General features: G+C 38.0%; 1 protein-coding gene across 3 annotated transcripts in view; it reads right to left on the reverse strand.

The window, feature by feature from the left end:
* Positions 1–20,672, reverse strand: part of CNTLN (centlein) — a 199,390-nt gene that overhangs the window by 144,080 nt on the left and 34,638 nt on the right. For all 3 annotated transcript variants that reach the window (XM_087926590.1, XM_087926589.1, XM_026718387.2), the window contains exon 3: positions 16,707–16,791. In XM_087926590.1, coding sequence (XP_087782716.1) covers positions 16,707–16,791 — 85 coding nt within the window. The remainder of the gene's footprint in view (positions 1–16,706; positions 16,792–20,672) is intronic.

Below are 20,672 nucleotides of genomic sequence, written 5' to 3' on the forward strand. Positions count from 1 at the left end.
ACCAACCCACAAGCTCAGAGAACAAACCTCTGCCCTCAAAACCAGCATCTTGCATGACATTTGTTTGGATTCCACCAGTGAAATGATCTGACTCATGGAACCGTGGACTGATTCTGGACTATTTTTCTGCACATTCCTGTTAAAAAGGTAACCATTTAGGTAAGCTCTTTTCTAGGACATACAACAATCATCATAGCATAAGATTTCATTTAGCTCTAAATATGAATATTGATTTATACAGATTATTTCCATCAGAATAATTTAATGGAATTAACCTTATTTGGGTGGCTAAACAGATAACATGTTTAAATTCACTGGTTTGTAATAATAATATGCTACTTTAATTGGAGAAAATACATAAAGGCAGTAGTAATCTAAGAAGAAACCTAGATAAACTGAATTGGAATTGGTATAAACTTGTGCCTAGCAGGCACATGTTTAAAACGCTGCATTTCTTACAACTGTACATGGTATTATTAATTATATCTAATAACTAGATCCTTTCATTTCAAGAAAGAGTCCCAGTGTAGCATTTTATTGAGACTCCATGTTTCAGAAAATAATAAAATTACTAAGTTTTATTTTCAAGATATGAAAACTGTATAAATGATTTAGATAAAAATTAAAAACAGAAGTATTAATCTTAAGTAAAGCTGAAAGCTTGAATTAACACTACTTTCAATTGTGCCCATTAACAAAAGCTTTAATATAGATTTGCACAGCAAGCCAAATATTTTCTAGTTTAGAAATAATGAGGCAGCTACTATTATTTTAACCCCTTTGGAGTATAATTGGCTGATAAGGTTTTGAAAGATTGCAAGGTCTAGGACAAAAAGATTAGCTTTAGTCTCTTCAGATCAAAATTGGAAGCTAATTAAATAACATTGTTGTAAAAGGGAAGGTCTACCATATTTTTATTCATCCTTAATTTTCCTCTCCTGAGAAAAATAAGTATTTTTTTTTCTTTCCAGTTATTTGGATATTAACATTAAGCCCACCAAATACACAAAAGGAATGGCATAATGATGTATCAATTAAAGTTGGACAACATAAAATTAAATAAATTATATCCAGCTTATTTCATGAGGTAAGGTATTTTTACTCATGATTTGCTGAACAAGCCATAATAACTTCATTCATACATATCACCAAGCCACTAAAAGCAGTATTTTTGACCAAGTCAGAACTTGGAATTAGGAAATAATTGTCTTTCCAACTGCAAAAATATACTAGCACCCTGGTATTCTGAGCAGAAGTGATGACAAAATGATATGGTAAGAGATAATACAAGATTCAGTCAACATACAAATCACTCTTTTTTCAGTCATAATCTTGCAACTGTGCAAGTATTCTAAAGAACAGGACCCCATCCAGTCTTTAGGTTATCTTCCAAAAGCTATTTTATCTTTACCGATCTGGATTAGAATTTTCACATTATCTTATTTCAGCTACTTTACATGTGCCTTACATTTTAAATTGCATTTATTATTACTGTATCTATTTTATAAACAACTCATTAGGTTTTAAGCCACTCTGCAGAAGCTTTCATTTGGAAAAATAAGTGTATTAACATATATAAATAGGTCCTACAACACCGATTTTACCAGGAGTAATATCTTGTATAATGAAAACACTTGTTCCACCTTCCAAAGCACAAATACATCAATTAAGTGTATCTGCATTTGCTCATTAATATCCTGCATTTGCATGTCTTAAAATGAAGATATGATAGGAAAATAGGAACTCTCTTCAAATGAAGGCAGTATAAAAATGCAATGAAAAAATATTTTGCACAGGTATAAGCTCCAGTATTAAATAGAATTGCTACAAAAATATCTGAACAGCAGATTTCTGGATGGCATAACTTGTATTGTTCAAAATTCTCAGATTATATCTAAAGCTCACATTAATTTAATAGCTTATGGAAGATGGAAATTACGATGGAAATTAATCTTAGAATAAAATATAAATGTATCTTTTACCACAAAAAGACTGAAAGTTGTTTCTTTAGAATCTTTCCTTTTCTTTCTTTTCTTTTCTTAATACTGTTATATGGATAAAGCAATGTTGGAACCATTATGTTATATAAGTCAGTGGCTAGCAAGCAGAAAGGATGTGTTAACTGGCATATCATATACTTTATTTTAGCTCCTATGCTATTTAAGAGCGTTATTAACAATTTGGATGAAGGACTTAGAAAATACAGTATAATATTAAAAAAAATTGCAAACAACAAAACATTGTATCCAGTTCTGTATACCAGATATTGAGAAACTGAAGTGCGGTCAAAGGAGACAACAAAAAGAATAAGAAGATTGGAAAGAAAAGCATATGAAAAACCGAAGCACTAGAGAAAAGAGGACTGTGAAGAGGTATGACATCAATCTTCAAGTAACATGCAGTAGATACTGCAGAACTGCCAGAGTGGTTCCACATCATATAAGAAGACACAATCACTTAAATTTAAAGGAAGTAGATTGTGGTTGGACATGAAGGGAAATTTCCTAGTAGTAAGAGATAGAACCGAATGACAGGACGGAACAGATGAACTTCCAACTCTTACTTTGTATTACTATTATACTGGTATGTTGGAACAAAGATAAATGTGTATCTCTATGCAACCAAATGCTGCACAAAGATAATGTTCAGTAATTATTTATTTCCACCTAAACTGGTGCTCCTTTAAGGATATAAAAAGAAAATTCCATTAGTTCCCTTCAAAAAAAAAGCAATTTTAACATATATGGAGCAGTTACTTTATTCTCAAACCATAAAATATAACTAAGTAGTTAAATGTAAAAGATTAAATGGAACACACTTCATTAAATGCAATAGTAGTTTAACACACACACACATATAATTATTAATAACTTATCATAAAAATGCTATCTATTAGAACATGTGATAAATCACTGATAATTTTAATATATTCACTTTATATTTTGCTATAGGACCACAAATGTCTTTTTAAAGAGTGAGATTACATCAGCCATGGCCCTTAACATTTATGCTAAAAATTACAAAAAATGTATTACAGGGATAGCAAAAAGAACAAGTAAAAGAGCTTCAATTTTAACCATACATCCAACTTGACATCCTTTCAAAATAGTGGAGATATTTTAACTAAAGTCAAACGCTATCAAAAGTTAAGATCACAGAAAAGCACTCTATATGCTATAAGAGTATGGATGGCTCAGAGTTCTATCATCAAAAGGTATTGTGCAGCTATACTTGATTTTTATTCCCTCATCCTTAAAAAGATTTTCTTTGCAAAAAAAAAAATAACAGAAGTGGTGAGAAAAGATGCATAGGTTACAACTGGAGGAAAATGTCATCTCACCTCTTCATAAACTTCTGTGAAAAAAAGGCAGAGTGACTGCACAGTAAAAAATCTTTCCTGGAAGCCTTTTATAAAAGTCTCTCCATTAACAATTGCCACAAAGAGATATCTACAAAGAGCACTTTTCAGCTTTTCAAGCTGCGTCACTCTGGAATCCAACACATTATTAAACAAGGTTTCCCAGATGCTGAACCAGTGGCACACAGTGTATAGGCTTTCACGCAGTCCCTCAAGATATTTCTGCTAAGAATATCCGACAAAATATCCAACAAAAGGTTCTCTTCAGAGAAATATCATCTAAATCATGCTACTCTAGAGATTTTGCCACTATTTTTTTCTGCATTTTCCAAAATATTTAATATAAACAATCTGAATTAGAACAGCCTCAAACTATACAATAAGTAAGCTAATTGACATGTATGAATCCTGAAGCTATACTGCACTGTTAATAATGCAGTTGGTGATAAAAGTATTTTGTATTTAAATTCCAGCTTTTCAATCAGAGCTCAATTTAATTTATGCAGACATTTTCCACATTTATCCTCAATCAGAAAGGCATCCATGATAAGAGGGAGGATGAACATTATATTCCCTTTAGTATACTCAACATATAAGCGGCATGACTTCAGTTGCCTACACATTTTGATGCTCTTGTCCCCACCATATAGATGTTCTTGTCTGTTAGGGATGTTTTGGGATGGCCAAAAGGAATCCACTGGATTCTGTGATCAAGCAGATGTGTGAACATGGACTGTCATTATAATCAACTTTCCAATAAAAATGACAATGAAAATGTAACGTTCTAAAAATGAAAGCTAGTGTTGAAAAATCAGGCTTTTTAAAATATAGAGTTTTAAAAGGTCAAAAACATGGGAAGCATCTGGCAGAACATCATAGATTCACAACTGATTTGGGGATTTTTTGTTTGTTTTGTCTTCTATGAAATATCTTTTGCTTAATAAGCAAACTCGCAGCTGTATACCCCTAAAGCAATCATGTTACAAATATGTCCAGAAATCCATAAAAATTGGGTACCCATCCCATTTATTCATAACTAGGCAATTTTCTGAATAAGAAAATAAAAGACTAATTTTAATTTTATTCCGCCAAATGTCATGATGAAAGTGATAAGCAAGGAATGTCGTAGAATATACAATATTATTCTATACGTATTATACATTTGATCCTGCTTAGTTTAGTACTATGTTCTTTTTCTATAGTTTCAATATGAATCTTCCTACTACTAATTGCAGTTATATAGCATCTGAATAGATCAAACTAATGTAAAATATGAAAACATTCCAAAATACATATTTTGATAATATTTATCTTTTGGATTTGATTTTCTAGCTATTTGTGATCTTTTCACACTGTCATTTCTAAAGATTAAAGTTTAGCATATATATTATTTTTTAAAAAAATCAGAAAAATGTCTATTCCAGTGAAGCAAGATTTTTGAAACTCAAGCTGAACTACAGGTAGTCCTCTTCCGCCTCTAGTAACTGCCTTTGCAAATACGACAGCAATAAACGTTAGTAAACAAATCATTTTCCAACCAATGTGCATTCTTATACACAAATTTAGGAATTTGCAACAATGCACCCCAAAGTGAGAGTAACGCTGGTAATGCTTCACAAGATAGCTTTGACTAAATGACATGGGAATAACTAGAAATTTTTGCAGTATCTTTCTCTTTCTGTTACATGGTAACATTCAGCCACCATTTCACCAGAACCAACTCTGTTTGCTCAGTAAAACTACCTTTAATTGCATCGCAGTGCTCTTGCCTGTGAGATCAATTCAAAATACCAGAAGCTAATATAATTAGAATACACAAGATGAGTTTATTCCAGTAATTATGCACTTTCCCTGTAATTTCTGCAAATTTGTATCCAATGTAGTACTAAAGACCTTTTGCCCTGTTTCTAGTCCCTACTGACAACCAGATCATAAACTCCCTGCATTGAGTGAAAATTATTTCAAGAATAATCCAGCAATCCAAAGAAACCCAAAAGTTCATATCTTTTGATTATAATATTTAATTTAATTGGACTATGTAAAATAGAAAAAGCCAATAAAATTATTGTATTGCAACTAGTTACACAATAGCTGATTATCAAGTAGCTATTTGTATGAATTAATCTGTTGCTACCAAGCACTACTCTTACTATCATTATAGGTGTCTTGTTATAGCAACTAGTCAATATACAGTATAAAGAAGGGCAGGTGTTTCCAATCATAACCAGCATCATGTATCCTATGAATTACAGCAAGACACCCCAAAGAAGCAGTTATCAATTCCTTTTGTGAGTTCATTGAGAACAGCCATTCTTTTTATTTCTATATGAATCTATGCTTTTTAAAATTGCTTGACAGAAATATAACAATTGTAATAATTGGCTATGCACTGACAGACAAAGTTGTTCATGTTATTCTGCTTTATGAAATGCAGCTTTCAAGGGCAGAGATATTTTTTTCAGAAAACACGTGGATAGTAATTCAATTCTTATTGCTTTGGTAGAAATTCATCTCGTATCTTCTCACATATTAGTCAGGAAACTGTGGATTGTCACTTTTCACCATTTATCTCACTAAGACATTAAACCATCTGGGTTGACATGCTGGCAATCTTATTAAAAGACAAAGTCTTTCCCATCCAAACTATCCGAAATATTTTGCTTTTCAAAACAGTAAGGGATGCACCAACTCATCCTAATCTATGACACCTTGCCTAACCCTTAAAGGTGAAATTGTCTTCAGATACTAACAACAGACCTCTACATTTGAATCATCTTAATATGTTGCATATCTCACTGGACTCTGGTATAGAAATAGTACAGTGATGAAAGACTAAAATTATCTATATGTATAATCACCAACTATATGGTTAAAAAGGGCGTTGGTACTTACCTGATACGCCCATTCTCTGTGAGCTGTGAAGAGCATCCAGTGATGGGAAGGTGCTTCAGTCCCTTCTAGGAAGGCTGGGCTTAAACTTGAGGACACTCCTCCTCCTCCACGAGACTCCTCCTTAGCGTCCCCAGTTTTGCGAAGCCAAGGTATTGATACCCTATATGCTTAAGCCTATGTAATAACCCTGGCCGGAACAGATCCCCTACCAGACGGAATAAAAGGGAGGGGCTGGATGCTCTTCACAGCTCACAGAGAACGGGCGTATCAGGTAAGTACCAACGCCCTTTCTCCCATGAGCTGTTCAGAGCATCCAGTGATGGGACATACCAAAGCTTGGCACTGTCCTTAAGGAAGGGACTCAGTCTGGGTTGCAGACCTAACTGTTTCTGAAATAACTTGCTGCAAAACTCACCTACCAAATGAAGCCTCAGCAGAAGCAAATACGTCAATTTTATAATTTCTAATAAATGGAGATGGAGAAGCCCAGGTTGCAGCTCGGCAAATCTCCTCTATTGTAGCTTGGGTCGCCCATGCTGCTGTGGTGGCTGCACTCCTGGTGGAGTGAGTGGTAATCCCTTGGGGCACTGGAATCGAGTGAGAGTCATACGACTTAGTGATGGTGTCCCTTAGCCATCTATCTATGGTAGAGGGTGAAACCTTGCACCCTAGGGTGTTAGGCTGAAAGGACACGAAGAGGGCTTCTGTCTTTCTGGAGGGCGCTGTGCGCTCTGTGTAGATACGTAAGGCTCTTCTTACGTCCAAGCGATGCCATTGGTGTTCGAGCCTGTGTGATGGACGTGAGCAAAAATTTGGAAGCACCAGCTCTTGAGCTCTATGGAATGCTGAATTAACTTTTGGAATGAAGGGGGGATCTGGTCTGAGAACCACTCTATCCAAATGGAAAATGCAGAGACCTTTGCGCACCGATAATGCAGCTAGTTCGGAGATTCTTTGGACAGATGTAATTGCTATCGGGAAAACTACTTTGTAGGTTAGAAATCGAAGCATCGTGGTCCTTAGTGGCTTGAAGGGACCTACAGTAAGAGCCAATAGTACCTTATTTAAGTCCCAAGTTGGATATCGGTCCTCTACGGGGGGCCTCAAGTTCTTGGCACCACACAGAAAACTGCAAAAGCGAGTGTGATGAGATATGGAGGTAAGATCATCCCAAGATATGACCGAAGCCAGGGCCGCCACCTGTCTCCACAGAGTATTGGGTGATAATCATTTGTTTAGGCCCTCCTGTAAAAATTCTAAGAACTGCGCTACTGATGGGGAAGTGGGGTCGATCTGAACCTTCTGACACCAATGGCAGAAGCTAGACCAGATAGCCTCATAGATTTGGTTCGTCGAAGGACATCGAACCGACTGAATAGCGTGAATAACTTGAGTAGAAAGGTGTTCATCTCTCAGACGTCACCGTTCAACTTCCATATTGCTAAATTTAGCCATTGGGGATCTGGGTGTAGCACTGGGCCTTGAGACAGCGATATGACCGATGATGGGATCCTCCATGGTGGTACCCTTGAGAGGTCCTTCAGGTCAGCGAACCATGCTCGCCTTGGCCAATAATGAGCCACGAATAGCAGGTCCACTTTTTCTTCCAGCAACTTCTGAATCAATTTGGGGATCACGGGGAGGGGAGGAAAGGCGTACAGCAGTCTGGTGGGCCAGTGACATCTGAGGGCATTCACGTCCTCCACTCTCTGCAATGGGTAACGAGAAATGAATCAGGGAAGCTGTGCATTGAGTGGGGAGGCAAACAGGTCAACTACCGGTTGGCCCAAACTCTGAGTAGCCTCCAGAAAGATCTTGGGGTCCAGACGCCACTCTGATTGGTCCAACGTGGCTCTGCTGAGCCAATCCACTTGTACGTTCACTACTCCAGATATGTGCTCTGCCTTTATAGAGAGAAGATGGATTTCAGCCCACAGGAATAGTCTTTCTGCTTCCCTCATTAGTAGATTGGAATGAGTGCCCCCTTGTTTGTTGATATGGGCCTTTGTAGTTATATTGTCTGTTAAGATGAGCACATGTTTGTAACAGAGATGGGGGAGGAATTGTCGAAGTGCCAAGTACACCGCTCTCAATTTTAGCCAGTTGATATTGTGTGCCTTCTCTGAATCCGTCCAAAGGCCTTGCGCTGTATGTGATTGAAAGTGGGGGGCCCAGCCCACTAGATTGGCGTCTGTTGTAACAATCAACCTGTGTGGATCCTTGAAAGGGTATCCCTTGTTGATTTCGGGTTGGGTCCACCATCATAGAGACCTGAGAACCGTTGATGGAACTTTTACGCAAGTCCTGGCATCGTCTCTCCTGGTGTATTGGTATGGCAACAGGAACCATTGCAGGGTTCTTGCATGGAACCAGGACCAAGGGATAATAGAAATACAAGAAATCATTTTTCCGAGCAATTTAGAAAGGAGACATAGTTGTACTTTCCTAAGAGTTCTGATCTGTTGAGCCAAATCTCTAATGCTTTCTTGTCTGTCAGGGGAGAGGAAAATTTTACCTTCCAGGGTGTCAATGATGGCGTCAAGGTGAATGAGTCTAGTAGAGGGTGTTAAATGACTTTTTGACCAATTGATTGAGAACCCATGTTGTTGTAGGATTACAAGTGTAGTTTGAGTGTTTGAATTTGCTTGATTGATGGAAGATGCCAGAATAAGAATGTCATCCAAGTATGTCATCTTGCCATGCCAAGGCAGCCAAGACCTTTGTAAAAGTTCTGGGAAGTGAAGCTAGGCCAAATGGGAGAGCAATATATTCGTAATGGACGTCGTTGTAACAGAAACGAAGGAATTTGAAATGTGAGGGCCTAATTGGGATATGTAAGTAAGCTTCCATGAGGTCTATGGAGGTAAGGACATCGTTTTTCTGATGCTGAATAAGATGGATTGGAGAGTGGTCATTTTAAATTTTCAGTAAACTAAATATTGGTTTAGAAGTTTTAAGTCCAGGATTGCCCTCCATCCCCCTGAACTTTTAGGGACCACGAAGAGGTGTGAATGAAAACCAAAACCTTTTGATTAGAAGGGACGGGTTGTATGACCTGGATCTCTAGTAGATGTGCTATGGCTGTGTCCATGAGAAACCTGTTTTCTGCGTCCCTGGAAATTGGGGACTTCATAAAAAAATTCAGGGGTGTGTGGAGCTGAACTCCAGTGCCACACCAAATTGTACTGTGTTCCATCAGTGGTAGAGGAGTCCCATTGGTTGGTAAACCTTTTTAGGCGACCGCCTATGGGAATCTCGTTGTGGTCGTTACTTTGACCTGAGGAAGGGCCTAGATCCTGTTTCTCAAAATTGTCTCCTAGGATGGAGTCCCCTTCTATATCTGTCCCCAGGTTCAATTCTATCTGTCTGTTGTCTGAATCCAGGCTGTCTTTGAAATCTTGGATAGTAGGGTTGGTAGAAGGGGCGAAAGGAACCCCTATGAAAGGGCTGTGGTGATCTGGACTCTGATTGATGAAAAAGAGAGGGAAGAATTTTCTTTTTGGTTCTGGTTTCAATTAGGAGGTGTTCAAGAGCACTGCCAAATAGTTTGTTCTCCAAGATGGGAGCTGAGGCAAGCCGCCACTTGTGCTTGACATCTGCCTGCCAATGCCTGAGCCAAAGTAATCTTTTAACCACAATTTGGGAAGCAATGGCCCTGGAGGAAAATTTAACTACACTGAAGGTAGCATCTGCTGAAAACTCTGCAGCAGCGATTAATTTAGCCACATCTTGATGTGCCCTAATGCTTGAGGCTGGAATGGTATCCCTCAGGTGGCAGAGCCATCTGAGAGATGATCTGGTGAAAAAGGAGGCAGCTGTGACCACTCTGATGGCCCATGCATCCGAGATGTGTGCCCTACGGAGGGCTAGTTCCGCCCTCTTTTCCTCAGGCTTGAGAGCCTCTTCAGCTTCATTTGGGATGGCTGAGGAAGATGCAAGCACAATGATAGGCCTGTCCACTTCTGGAGTGTTTAGAAATTTAGAGAACTTGGGTGCCAAATTACAGTATTTTTTATCATGTCCTGTGGGAGCGGGATATGAGGCTGCTGCAGCCCATTGTTTTTGCACTAAATTGGAAAACATGTGTGGCACAGGGATAACCTCTGCCTCAGTGACTGGTTGAGAGAATAGGAGATCCTCTGTTTCTCCTGGAGTATTTGGTGGGGAAGAGTACCCATATTATCCAGCCATGTGGTGTTCTTGGCCTTAAACAGCAGGGATTTAAATAATTGTGGGAGGAATAATCCTGTAAATAAGGGGAGGTCAGGTGAGAGGTCTTCATCGTCAGACATCCCCCTTTCTAGCGGATCCACCTCTGACAATACCTGGTCATCGATGTGTACCGACCCCTCCTCCATTTGATCCATTGGATCCCCTTGATCTCCCATATCCTGTGTGTACTGAGGGTCCCTGACGGTGGGCAATGATAGTTCTGCGGGGGGGGGGTATCTGATGAAGATGTGGGTCCGTGATGCCCAGAGATCGTTCAGAAAGAGATCTGCAAACCGAAGCTGAGGGTCTTTGTCCTGCCTGAATAGCCTGTTGGACGCCTGCTGCTATGCCCTTCTGGATAGCTAGCTCCATCCACACCCTCATGTTGGCAGGGATTTCCTCTGGAAGTTCCTCCTCTTGTCTGAGGCCAGCTGCAGTTGGCATAAATGTTGCCTCTAGGGCCCTCCTTGGGGAGAGAATGTTCGAAAGAGCCTCCTGGGGAGGTTGTATCGATATGCTGCTCCTTCTGGATAAATCCAGAGGGGCGGTTGGAAGGTTCTGGGCCTGTGAGGTAGAGGGTATGATGAGTGGTAAAGAGGTGGGCTGTGCAGCTGCTCGTGTACATTTTTCCACCTGCCTTTCTAATGCCTGATGGCGTCTGTGTGCATCTTTCTCTGCTGCCTTAGAGGTTTTTTTGGGCTCCGTGGACTTATCACTATTTTTAGCAGTTAGTCTAGATCTAGAGTTGTAGCTGCTGACCTTTGATAGCAATGGAAAGAGACTATGAAATTAGGTGGCTGGAACACCTAGGGCCCTGCTCATTTAAGGGGCAGGGGATCCTGGAATAAATAGCTCCCCATGCCTTTAACAAATGTTGTCTCCTTGTTCTGTTTTGCTTTGTTATCTGTCTGTCTGTCTGTCTATCTATCTTTTAATAACTTAAAGATTTGTAGAATTTAAGTCAATCAAGTCAAGTTTTGAATAAAGTACTTGTAATATCAAATATGGTGACCAGAACACCCCTCTCCAGAGCTGGCACCTATATGAGGGCACAGAGGTCTGTAACTTATAATTAGATCAGTTTTGCTGCTTATTGTCTGTGGAATCCAGCAGTTCAAGTCCTCTATCATCCAGTGGACTGGTGGTAGGGACTCCCCCTTCCCAGGTCCCATAAAGGGAAACCTTGTTGGGTAACTTGCCTCACAGACAGTAACAATTACTCAGGAAATTTAACCACGCGACCTTTAAAATGCTGGCTGTCTCGTGGCAGAATGAAAACGAAAGCAGCTATCACCGCCCGGCCTGATGAAAGCAAAACCGTTCAGTGGGAAGGCGCAAGGGCTAATTCCCTGCCCTGAGGTGTTCTGCGGGGAAAGCCTTGTAATAAAAGGGAAAAAAGGCTGCACTTTTAAATGGAAGCTTCAAACCTCGAAGGGACAGAGCGTTTACTCAGCCGGCTGGGAGATCGGAGAGATAAGCCTCCTTGTTTAGAAGTTTAAGGCAGCATGTCTCTGAAAGGAGAGGCTTTTAGTCTCAGGGCAGATTGGAAAGATAAGCCTCCCCGTTTATGAGGCTTTAGCCTTGGGAGGCTGGAACGTAAAAACAAAACCAAAAAACGAGTGAAATGACTTTTGGAGGTTCCCGGGGGATGGCTGGTGACAGAAACTATGGTATTACCTGACCTGAGAAATAAATCCGCTAAATCAGCTAAATCGCCAGTGTTCTGTTCCGACCAGGAAAACAATAATACAACCTGTCCGAAGATAGGCTGAGCTAAAACTGGGGACGCTAAGGAGGAGTCTCGTGGACGAGGAGGAGCGTCCTCAAGTTTAAGCCCAGCCTTCCTAGAAGGGACTGAAGCACCTTCCCATCATTGTATTCTCTGAACAGCTTGTGGGAGAAAACTGCCCTTTATGTATAAGATTTACACTGTTTTCATAGACATCTTTTTTTAAGTTTCAAACACATTAAAATCAAGGTAAGAGATACTTTTAATACTTTTTGAGTAGATCCTCTGCTTCATCCAAGTGGCTATGTTTAGCATTAACAGTGTTTTTTTTTTAAAAAAGATGAATACTGACAATGAAAAGTGGTCACATAAAAACTTCTAAGATAATGTTTAATTTCTTTATTGCAGTACTTTAAATCAAAGTGTCTATGTGCATAGACTACCTGGTAATTGTTTATGAATAATCTAAAGCTGCTATCATAAAGCTCTTTGGGTCTTTATGCAAATCAAGAAAGAGAAATACTGCTCCAGACATGTATTCCCATCCTGACAATGATCTTCTAGGAATAACTGACTGAGAACAAGAAAACAAAGGAGGGAAAACCCCTTAAAATCCCAATAGTGAGGCATAAATCAGCTCTCCACCAACCCAGATTGATAAATCAACATAACTCTCACATAACATTTACATGTTGGACTGAATCCCAAATCCCATTCCATTCAAATAAAGTTAGATAGGCAATTCCTGTCAATTCCTCTGTTCATTTCTAGCCTGTACAGTAACACTAATATAACACTGTTCCTAATGCCCCACCAATCCATAGTTGCAGATTCAACTTGTTACATATATGTTTAAAGTTATTTAAAAGCATATCTGAAAACATAATTACTGACCGCCTGATCTCATCTTCTGCAATAGTTTGAATTCAATTTACGGAATACAAATTAAAGAATCCTTTTCCAACAGTGACCACAACATGATTGACTTTTGTCTTAACATACATCCACACAAAAATCATCACAATGACAAAAATCCCAATTATAACTTCAAAAAAGGCAACTATGATCTTATAACCATAGGAGCATTCTAACTCTGTTATTCTGTTAAAATAAAGGGTGATCGGTGTCCACAAGATGAGATAACAGGCAAGCAAATAGTGACACGTTTGATAATGCCATCATACGAATATCATGAAAAACTTGCCACTGGTATCAAGATACAAAACATGATGGCATTAACATGATGAACATCACTGTGCATGAGCTGTAGTTTTGGCATCATTTCAGTTTGTTGTGGATGTCAACAAAAAGGCAATTTGATGATTGCCATTATGTTGGTATCAACTGTAAGCACCCACATATATAGATTTTCTCCAGGAGGATCTGCTAACTTGATCCTTCAACACTGTATCTACCAACTGCAATTCAGTCTATCTACCATGCTACTGGCTGTCTTCTTTTTCTTTCTTTTTCTACCTTTCCTAGCATTACAGACTACTTAAGATAGATATGTCTTTATACATGTTGAAAAAAATGATAATTTGAATGTGTCATTTTCTTTACTAATGAAAACTCTGAATTGATTTGTTCTTTGATCCATTTGTCTATATTTGCTGTGGTTAGCCGGCAGCAGGAGCAGATGGCTGAGGAGAGCGATGACTCTGATGAGGGGCCAGGACCATCAGGGAGTGGATTGCTGCCTCCAGGGATTGTGGGGGTTGGCAGCAGTGATGAGGAGGTTCCCGAGGAGCCTGTGCCAAGTGCACGTGAGCGCAGGATAATTCATAGAAGAGAACAGCTGGAGCAGCGCAGGCAATTCAGGAGTAAGGATGCAATGTAATGGCCCCTCCCTCCAGGAATATAAGCCTGGTTTCAAAAGGCTTTTGCTTTTGCAGAAAGCAAAAACATTCTAAGGATCCAGCATTGTATGTAGAGACTCCAGGTTATCTGAAGAATTCTGTCAAGGCTTTTCTGGTTGGACTAATTGGCTGCAAGCCATCTTTTATCTACAAAGAAGTTTATTTGTAGATTAAAGCTGTAAGGTTTGAGTTGCTGCGTTTGTTTGAGATTTTCTTGCTGGTTAACAGGGTTAGGTCAGAACAACATTTTTGGCTTGATATTCTCAAGAGTCTTCTCCAAAACCAAAGTTCAAAAGAGTCAATGTTCTAGCTTACTTTCTCAAAATCCAATTTCTATTTCTATAGAATGTTAAAAGGAAAAGCATTGCTGCACAATTCTGATCTTTGTTGGCATAAATACATACAGCATCTGAATATTTTTCCCAAGGTCTTCATCTTTTTTTGGTGTTAAAATTTATCCTAGTGCGATGTATTTCTTGACTATTGGTTCCTTTACTATTTGAAACTAAAAAGCAGAAGTTGTTTTCTACTTCAGTGTGTTCATTGTCAATTGTATGGCTGGAGATTGAAGCTATTGTAATAACTTTGCTCTTCTTTGTATTTGATTAACATCATTTACAGACCCATTTTCCCCTAATATATGTTATAGGTAGATTAAGGTGTGAGGAAAGGAGAAAAGCTTAATCCAATCTCTAGTCTCCTGAGTTAAAAAAGATAGAAGAAATTATCACAACAATTATTAACAAGCGAAAAGAAGGCTGAGAGCCCACCATAGGAAAGAATCAAGGCCTCAAATCACCCCTCCTTGAAACTTGATTCCTCACTCTTGCATGCCCCATGATATTAGAGAGAAAATTGTCCGTAATTGCTGCCATTTTCCAGCATACCATTCCCCTAGTATCCACCCCATAACCCTGATATATAAGACATGGGGCTCTTACGCCTATCTTTCTTGCCTGGCAATTTATATAATGCCAGTTCCTGGCCACATAAGATAGTGGTTCAGTCCTTCATCCCAATTTTTGAGAGACAAACACAATAAAAAGGTATTGGAAAAAAAATACTTCCCTCTTTTTAAATTAAATATTTAAAATGTGTGAACTAAGTAATTGTCTAGATACTATAATGCAAACCTGGTATATGAAAAAAGAAAAATATGAAATGAAATTAAAGTAAAATGCTCTGGTTATACCACAAGATGTCAATAGTCTGCTACATTTAAAAAAAAATGGTATAAATAACTGGATCAAGATTTACCTTGGTACAGAACATAACAGGATTATAAAATAAGTAAAATTAATATCTACATGCCCAAACTAAGCAGAGGGTGGTGGTTTGAGGGCTGAAATTACATTCAATTTACTCTCCTAGAGAGAGAAATAAAGAATATTTAGACTTTGAGACTTGACTAAGGGCCACCCTAAGTCCTAGTGAAAAAGAGTTTTGAAACAAACCATTCCCCTATTGCAATTATCTAGACTTTTAGAACATTTTCAAAATTCAAAATAATGTTAATCATAATTTCCTCAGCCTTCGTTAACAGTTGATAGATGCTGTGTATCCAAGTGATTTACAATGAATATTAGATACAGGTAGACCTCGACCTACAACCATTCGTTTAGTGACCATTTCAAGTTATAACAGCACTGAAAAAAATGACTTATGTCGATTTTTTATGTTGCAGCATCCCCATAGACATATGATTAAAATTCAGATGCTTGGCAACTGACTCATATTTCTGATGGTCATGTGATTCACTTTTGCAACCCTCAGACAAGCGAAGTCATTGGGCAAGCCAGATTCACTTAACAACTATGTTGCTAACTCAACAACTGCAATGATTCACTTAAAAACTGTGGCAAGAAATGCTGTGAAGAGAAAAACGGTGGTAAGAAATAATGAACCTGATAGATTGGTGTGCCTTGGTAGAATGTGTTTTCCAAAAAATGAAAAATAAGTGATTTTTTAAGATATGCAAATGCTGGGAGAAAAGTGATGGATAAAATCATATGATGTATCTTTTTTTTTTTGCTAAAAAAGGCAAAAATGATTCCGTATCAGAATGTATTTCTACCCATGTATACAACCTAAGTATGAAGTTGTATATAAATGCAGTAAAAGGAAGATACATTTGCCAGGGCAAAAAAGATAAGATGAACAGTATAAATTAGATTTGGCTATATTCAATATTCTTTCTCTTATTGCACAGATAAAGTTTTCTTCTGCTTGTACCTGCTGGAAAAAAAGCTGGCGATTTAAGCATTTGTTCAGACAAAAGTAGTAATAGAATAGGAGGTAAAAAGAAAAAAAGCCTGATAGCTCCAAGATTAACACAAATGTTTATCATCTTGTAGAATTAGGCCAATTAAGTAATTGACTACAGAAAATAACTTATATCTTAACTGGATAAATTTGGTCAGTTTACTAGCAAATCAGATCTTACTGAAGAAATAATAAAAGATAAAATTGTAATATCATGAAACCAAATCCCTCCATGCACGTTTTTGATTCTGGCAAATTAGGAACAGTAGCTAATAATACTCAGAAAACTGAGCTCTCAATCAGCTATATACATATTAGAAAACAGAATGTATGTAGTACAGCTTCAAGGAAATTAGAGCAACGTTATAACCTTTAGTTTAAATAAAACACTAACCTGCTCCAGTGTCTGAATTTTGTTGTCTTTAACTTGCAAAATCTCTAAAACCTTCCTGTCCTTGAGTTCAGCCTTCTGCTTTTCTCTAAAAACAAAAATATATTGACACTTATTAGTCATAATTTGCTGCTAATCATTTGAATTTTTCATGTCCCAATAATGAATGTCATTTTAGAGCATGGAAAATTAAATTATCTGTGGCTGACAGCCTTGCAGAATTAATCATGGAACATATGGCAAGTGACAGCACATTTTATCTGCAAACAACGAAGACAACTTTATTCTAAATGATGTAATGTTTATGAAAGCAAAACTAGATACACTTACTTACAAGATACATGGAATATCTTCCAGATGAAGTATTTCTGAAGAATCCTTCCCTTCCTGCTTTTACATTATTGATATCAAAGGAATCCTATTTTCATATTGGCAATATAGTAAGAGTAGCATATTAACAAACATCATTATTTTCTCTTTGGTATACTGGAAAGATATGCTGTCAACAACTGTTAAGAAACTGGGGAGGGAGATTCTGTTCCCAAATGATTCTTACTCTGTATATCCTCAATCAAGTTCCAGATGTGGCAAAAATAAAAACCAGTATGGCATAATTTATACTAAAATAAATAAATAAATGCAGCAGTAGAAAGGAAAAACAAATAGTGCTAATTACAGAGCAACATTTATCAGGTTTGCTACATTGTTTATATTGTTACATTCCTGCACAAATCAGAAAATCCAGTATTATTAACATTATACAATTGTATACTGCTGGATTGTTTTAATTATTATCTTGTTTGCATACAATATCTAGGATTTAACAGTTTCTAAATACATTTATTCATACTCCATCAACTTTTCCTGGCCTAATTGCATATAAAATCATCACTTCTCACCTAGAAAAAATACCTGTGATAACCAGGTATGAAACCAGGTCGTTTTTCTGTGAAAAAGGACATCAGTAAGAAATATTGGCAACAGCGTGTGAGGAGAACTGGAAAATAGTTCCTTATACTGGGATTACACAAATCTTCCCCAATCAACCAAAAACCACAACTGAGCTACAAAAATCATAACTGAAAGTGTAAGAACCCAAAACAATTTATTTGTTGAAACATCAATATACCAAGTTGTAAAACACAAGAAATAAACTTGTAATTTCCTAGATGTTACTAAAGAATAATGCCAAGCATGTCTATTTATTGGTCACACCAATCGGAATTCGAGACTTTTGAGGGATTGCAGTTTGGTACAAAATTTAGCCTTCAATATGTATAAATATTACATATATAACATTCTCTCTCTTTCTAAATTCCCTTTTCATCTCTATGGGTTGTATGTGTCTTCTATCTCAGGTCTTCTATCAGAGACATGGAAGTTTGAGGATTCTGCACAGTATCTTAGCAGTTCTTAGCACTGCACTCTTCTGGATAGGGAGCTATGATGTTCCTAGGATATGTTGGAGTCACTGTTGCAGCACAGGAATGACAGTCCTAAATGCTCTTACCACCACTGGGACCACTTTGGCCTTTACTTTTCTGACTTTCTAGTTGCTCCTTCAGGTCCTGGTACTTCTCCAACTTCTCACACTCCTTCTTCCATATGTTGTTGTCATCACTTGGAAATGGTAACTCTGTCAGGACCACTGTCTTCTGTTCCTTGTCTACTGAAACAATGTCTGCATCATTAACCACAATCTATCTGAATCTTGATGTTCCATACAATCTGGACTTGGGAAGATCTAGCCATAGACTGTGCAGATGTTCTTGTACAAAATGCCAGCCTATTTGGTTATGCTGCTTAGTGTATGGTGTTCCTGCCTGCATCTTATAACCTGCCATTATACGTTGGACTGACTCCAAGGTCTCTATGGACAGTCTCATTTTGGGTCCAGTCTAGATCTGAGGTAAACTCCTGCTTTTATGACTCTGGTGCTTAGTGCCTCTTCTTGTGCTGTGCCTCAGTGCTGTCTTTTATCCAGTCTTTTCAAGTCACAGGTAAGTTTTCCCAATTATCAGCCACATTGGGTTATATGTGAATGATACATTGCATGCAGGGACTTGTATTGCCATGGCACTTCCTCGGCTTGATCTTCCTCCCATGTCTATTGTTGCCTTAGGCATTCTCTCAGCAGTTCATCAGTGGATGCCCTCTTACCGAAGTACTCCTGGATAATCTGAGTTTCATCCAGGACAATGACTTTGACGCTCATTGGACCCTGCCCACTGTCTTTTTAGCTTGTGTGCAAACTTGGGGTAGAAAGCTCTGTACATTGTGAGGAGCTTCTGAATCTTCACATTGGCAGTCTTCATTTTCCTCTTTTGGCAGCTCACTGTGCTCTCTGAGTATCTTATGACTTTGGCCAGCTCACTGTACTGTCAAGGTATCTGGTGACTTGCCTCATCATTATGGTTCCCATGTGATTGCCCCCATGGTTTCCCATGTGAATTTCAAAGTACTTATAGCCAGTCTGTATGTCTGCTATGGGACCTTTTGGTAGTTTCACTCATGGGTCCTAAATAGCTTACCACTCTTGAGTATCATTGACAAATATATCCAGTCCAAATGATATCCCAATGCCCTTACCGTAAATCCATCTCAGGTGGATCAGCAAGTCAATGTCTTGTTCATTTTAGTATACAGCATATATCCATGTAGAGAAGGTAGCTGATGGTAGTTCTACTCTTGAACTTGTATCTGATTCCAGTCCTACCTGGCTAAGGGGTTCAAGCCAATGCAGGATATCAGCGTGGAAAGTACATCATATTGGTGTAGGCTACACTTGAACTGTGTGTGAACTGTCATGCGCTGACTCCTAGTGTTATCTTTTACAATCCCACTGAGTTCCTAAGGAACTTCCCAGGGTTTGTTGTCTAATTAAATTCCAAAGCACCTTCACAAAGTATTTTTTTTCCAAAATAACTGTCCCCTTTATCTGTTTTAAACTTTCTTCTTTTAAACTGTCCCCTTTATCTGTTTTAAACTGTTTTTACAAAAGTTTTTAAGTCTTTCAAATATTTTTTTCTTTTACAGAATATTTATATTCCAGAAAATATACTAATTCACAAATTGAATTTTTATTCCACTGCTCAGAAAGACAGCTCTTTGGTTATAAATTAATTACCTATGAAAGCAGTAAAGAATGAGGCTCATGCAAATGTTATCTCCATAAAGGCTGCATGATGGCTATGAGCTTGATTTGAATCATTCGACTTCATGGAAGTGAAGTTTAACTAGAAGTTATCCTTGTTACTAGTCTCTGGAATCAAAAAATGCAGAGCCTGGAGCATTACGGAGCCTCCCTCCCCTTGTTCCCCTCCCCCCAAAAAAGACTGATCCAAAGACTTAATCACTGTGGGTTTCTTTTTCTTTTCAAGCTCAATTTTACACTTATACCCATGATACTGGGAGATGAAACCAAAAAAGAAAACAGTGTGGGGAAAGTTTTCTCTATCTCTCTTTGTCACTTCTATCCTTATGATTTATATTGACTGTTTCCTAGTATGATTTGATTGCTTATTGTACCCCATGACTATCACTGAGTGTTGTACCTTATGATTCTTGACGAATGTATCTTTTCTTTTATGTATACTGAGATTATTTGCACCAAGACAAATTCCTTGTATGTTCAACCACACTTGGCCAATAAAGAATTCTATTCTATTCTATTCTATTCTATTCTATTCTATTCTATTCTATTTCTGTATCAAATATCAAGATACGTCCTCTTAAAAATGGATATTGTGGCAAAAAACTACAGGTAAATCTGTTACAGCAACATTTAATGCTTTAAAATCCATATGATAAGCATTTGTGGCAGTAAATTCCTTAATCCACAAGTCCATTTTAGTACTACTAAGACACCCTATTCAAGTGAGAAAAAAGAGGCATTTGCTGGCATGTCTCTAGCCTATATTTTCCCATCTTTATAATGCTGAAATTTCTAGTGTGAGTTAATCCAATTAA

The sequence above is a fragment of the Pseudonaja textilis genome, chromosome 2 (genome assembly GCF_049901715.1).
Source record: "Pseudonaja textilis isolate UNSWEBS1 chromosome 2, rPseTex1.2, whole genome shotgun sequence".
NCBI classification, from domain to species: Eukaryota; Metazoa; Chordata; class Lepidosauria; order Squamata; family Elapidae; genus Pseudonaja; species Pseudonaja textilis.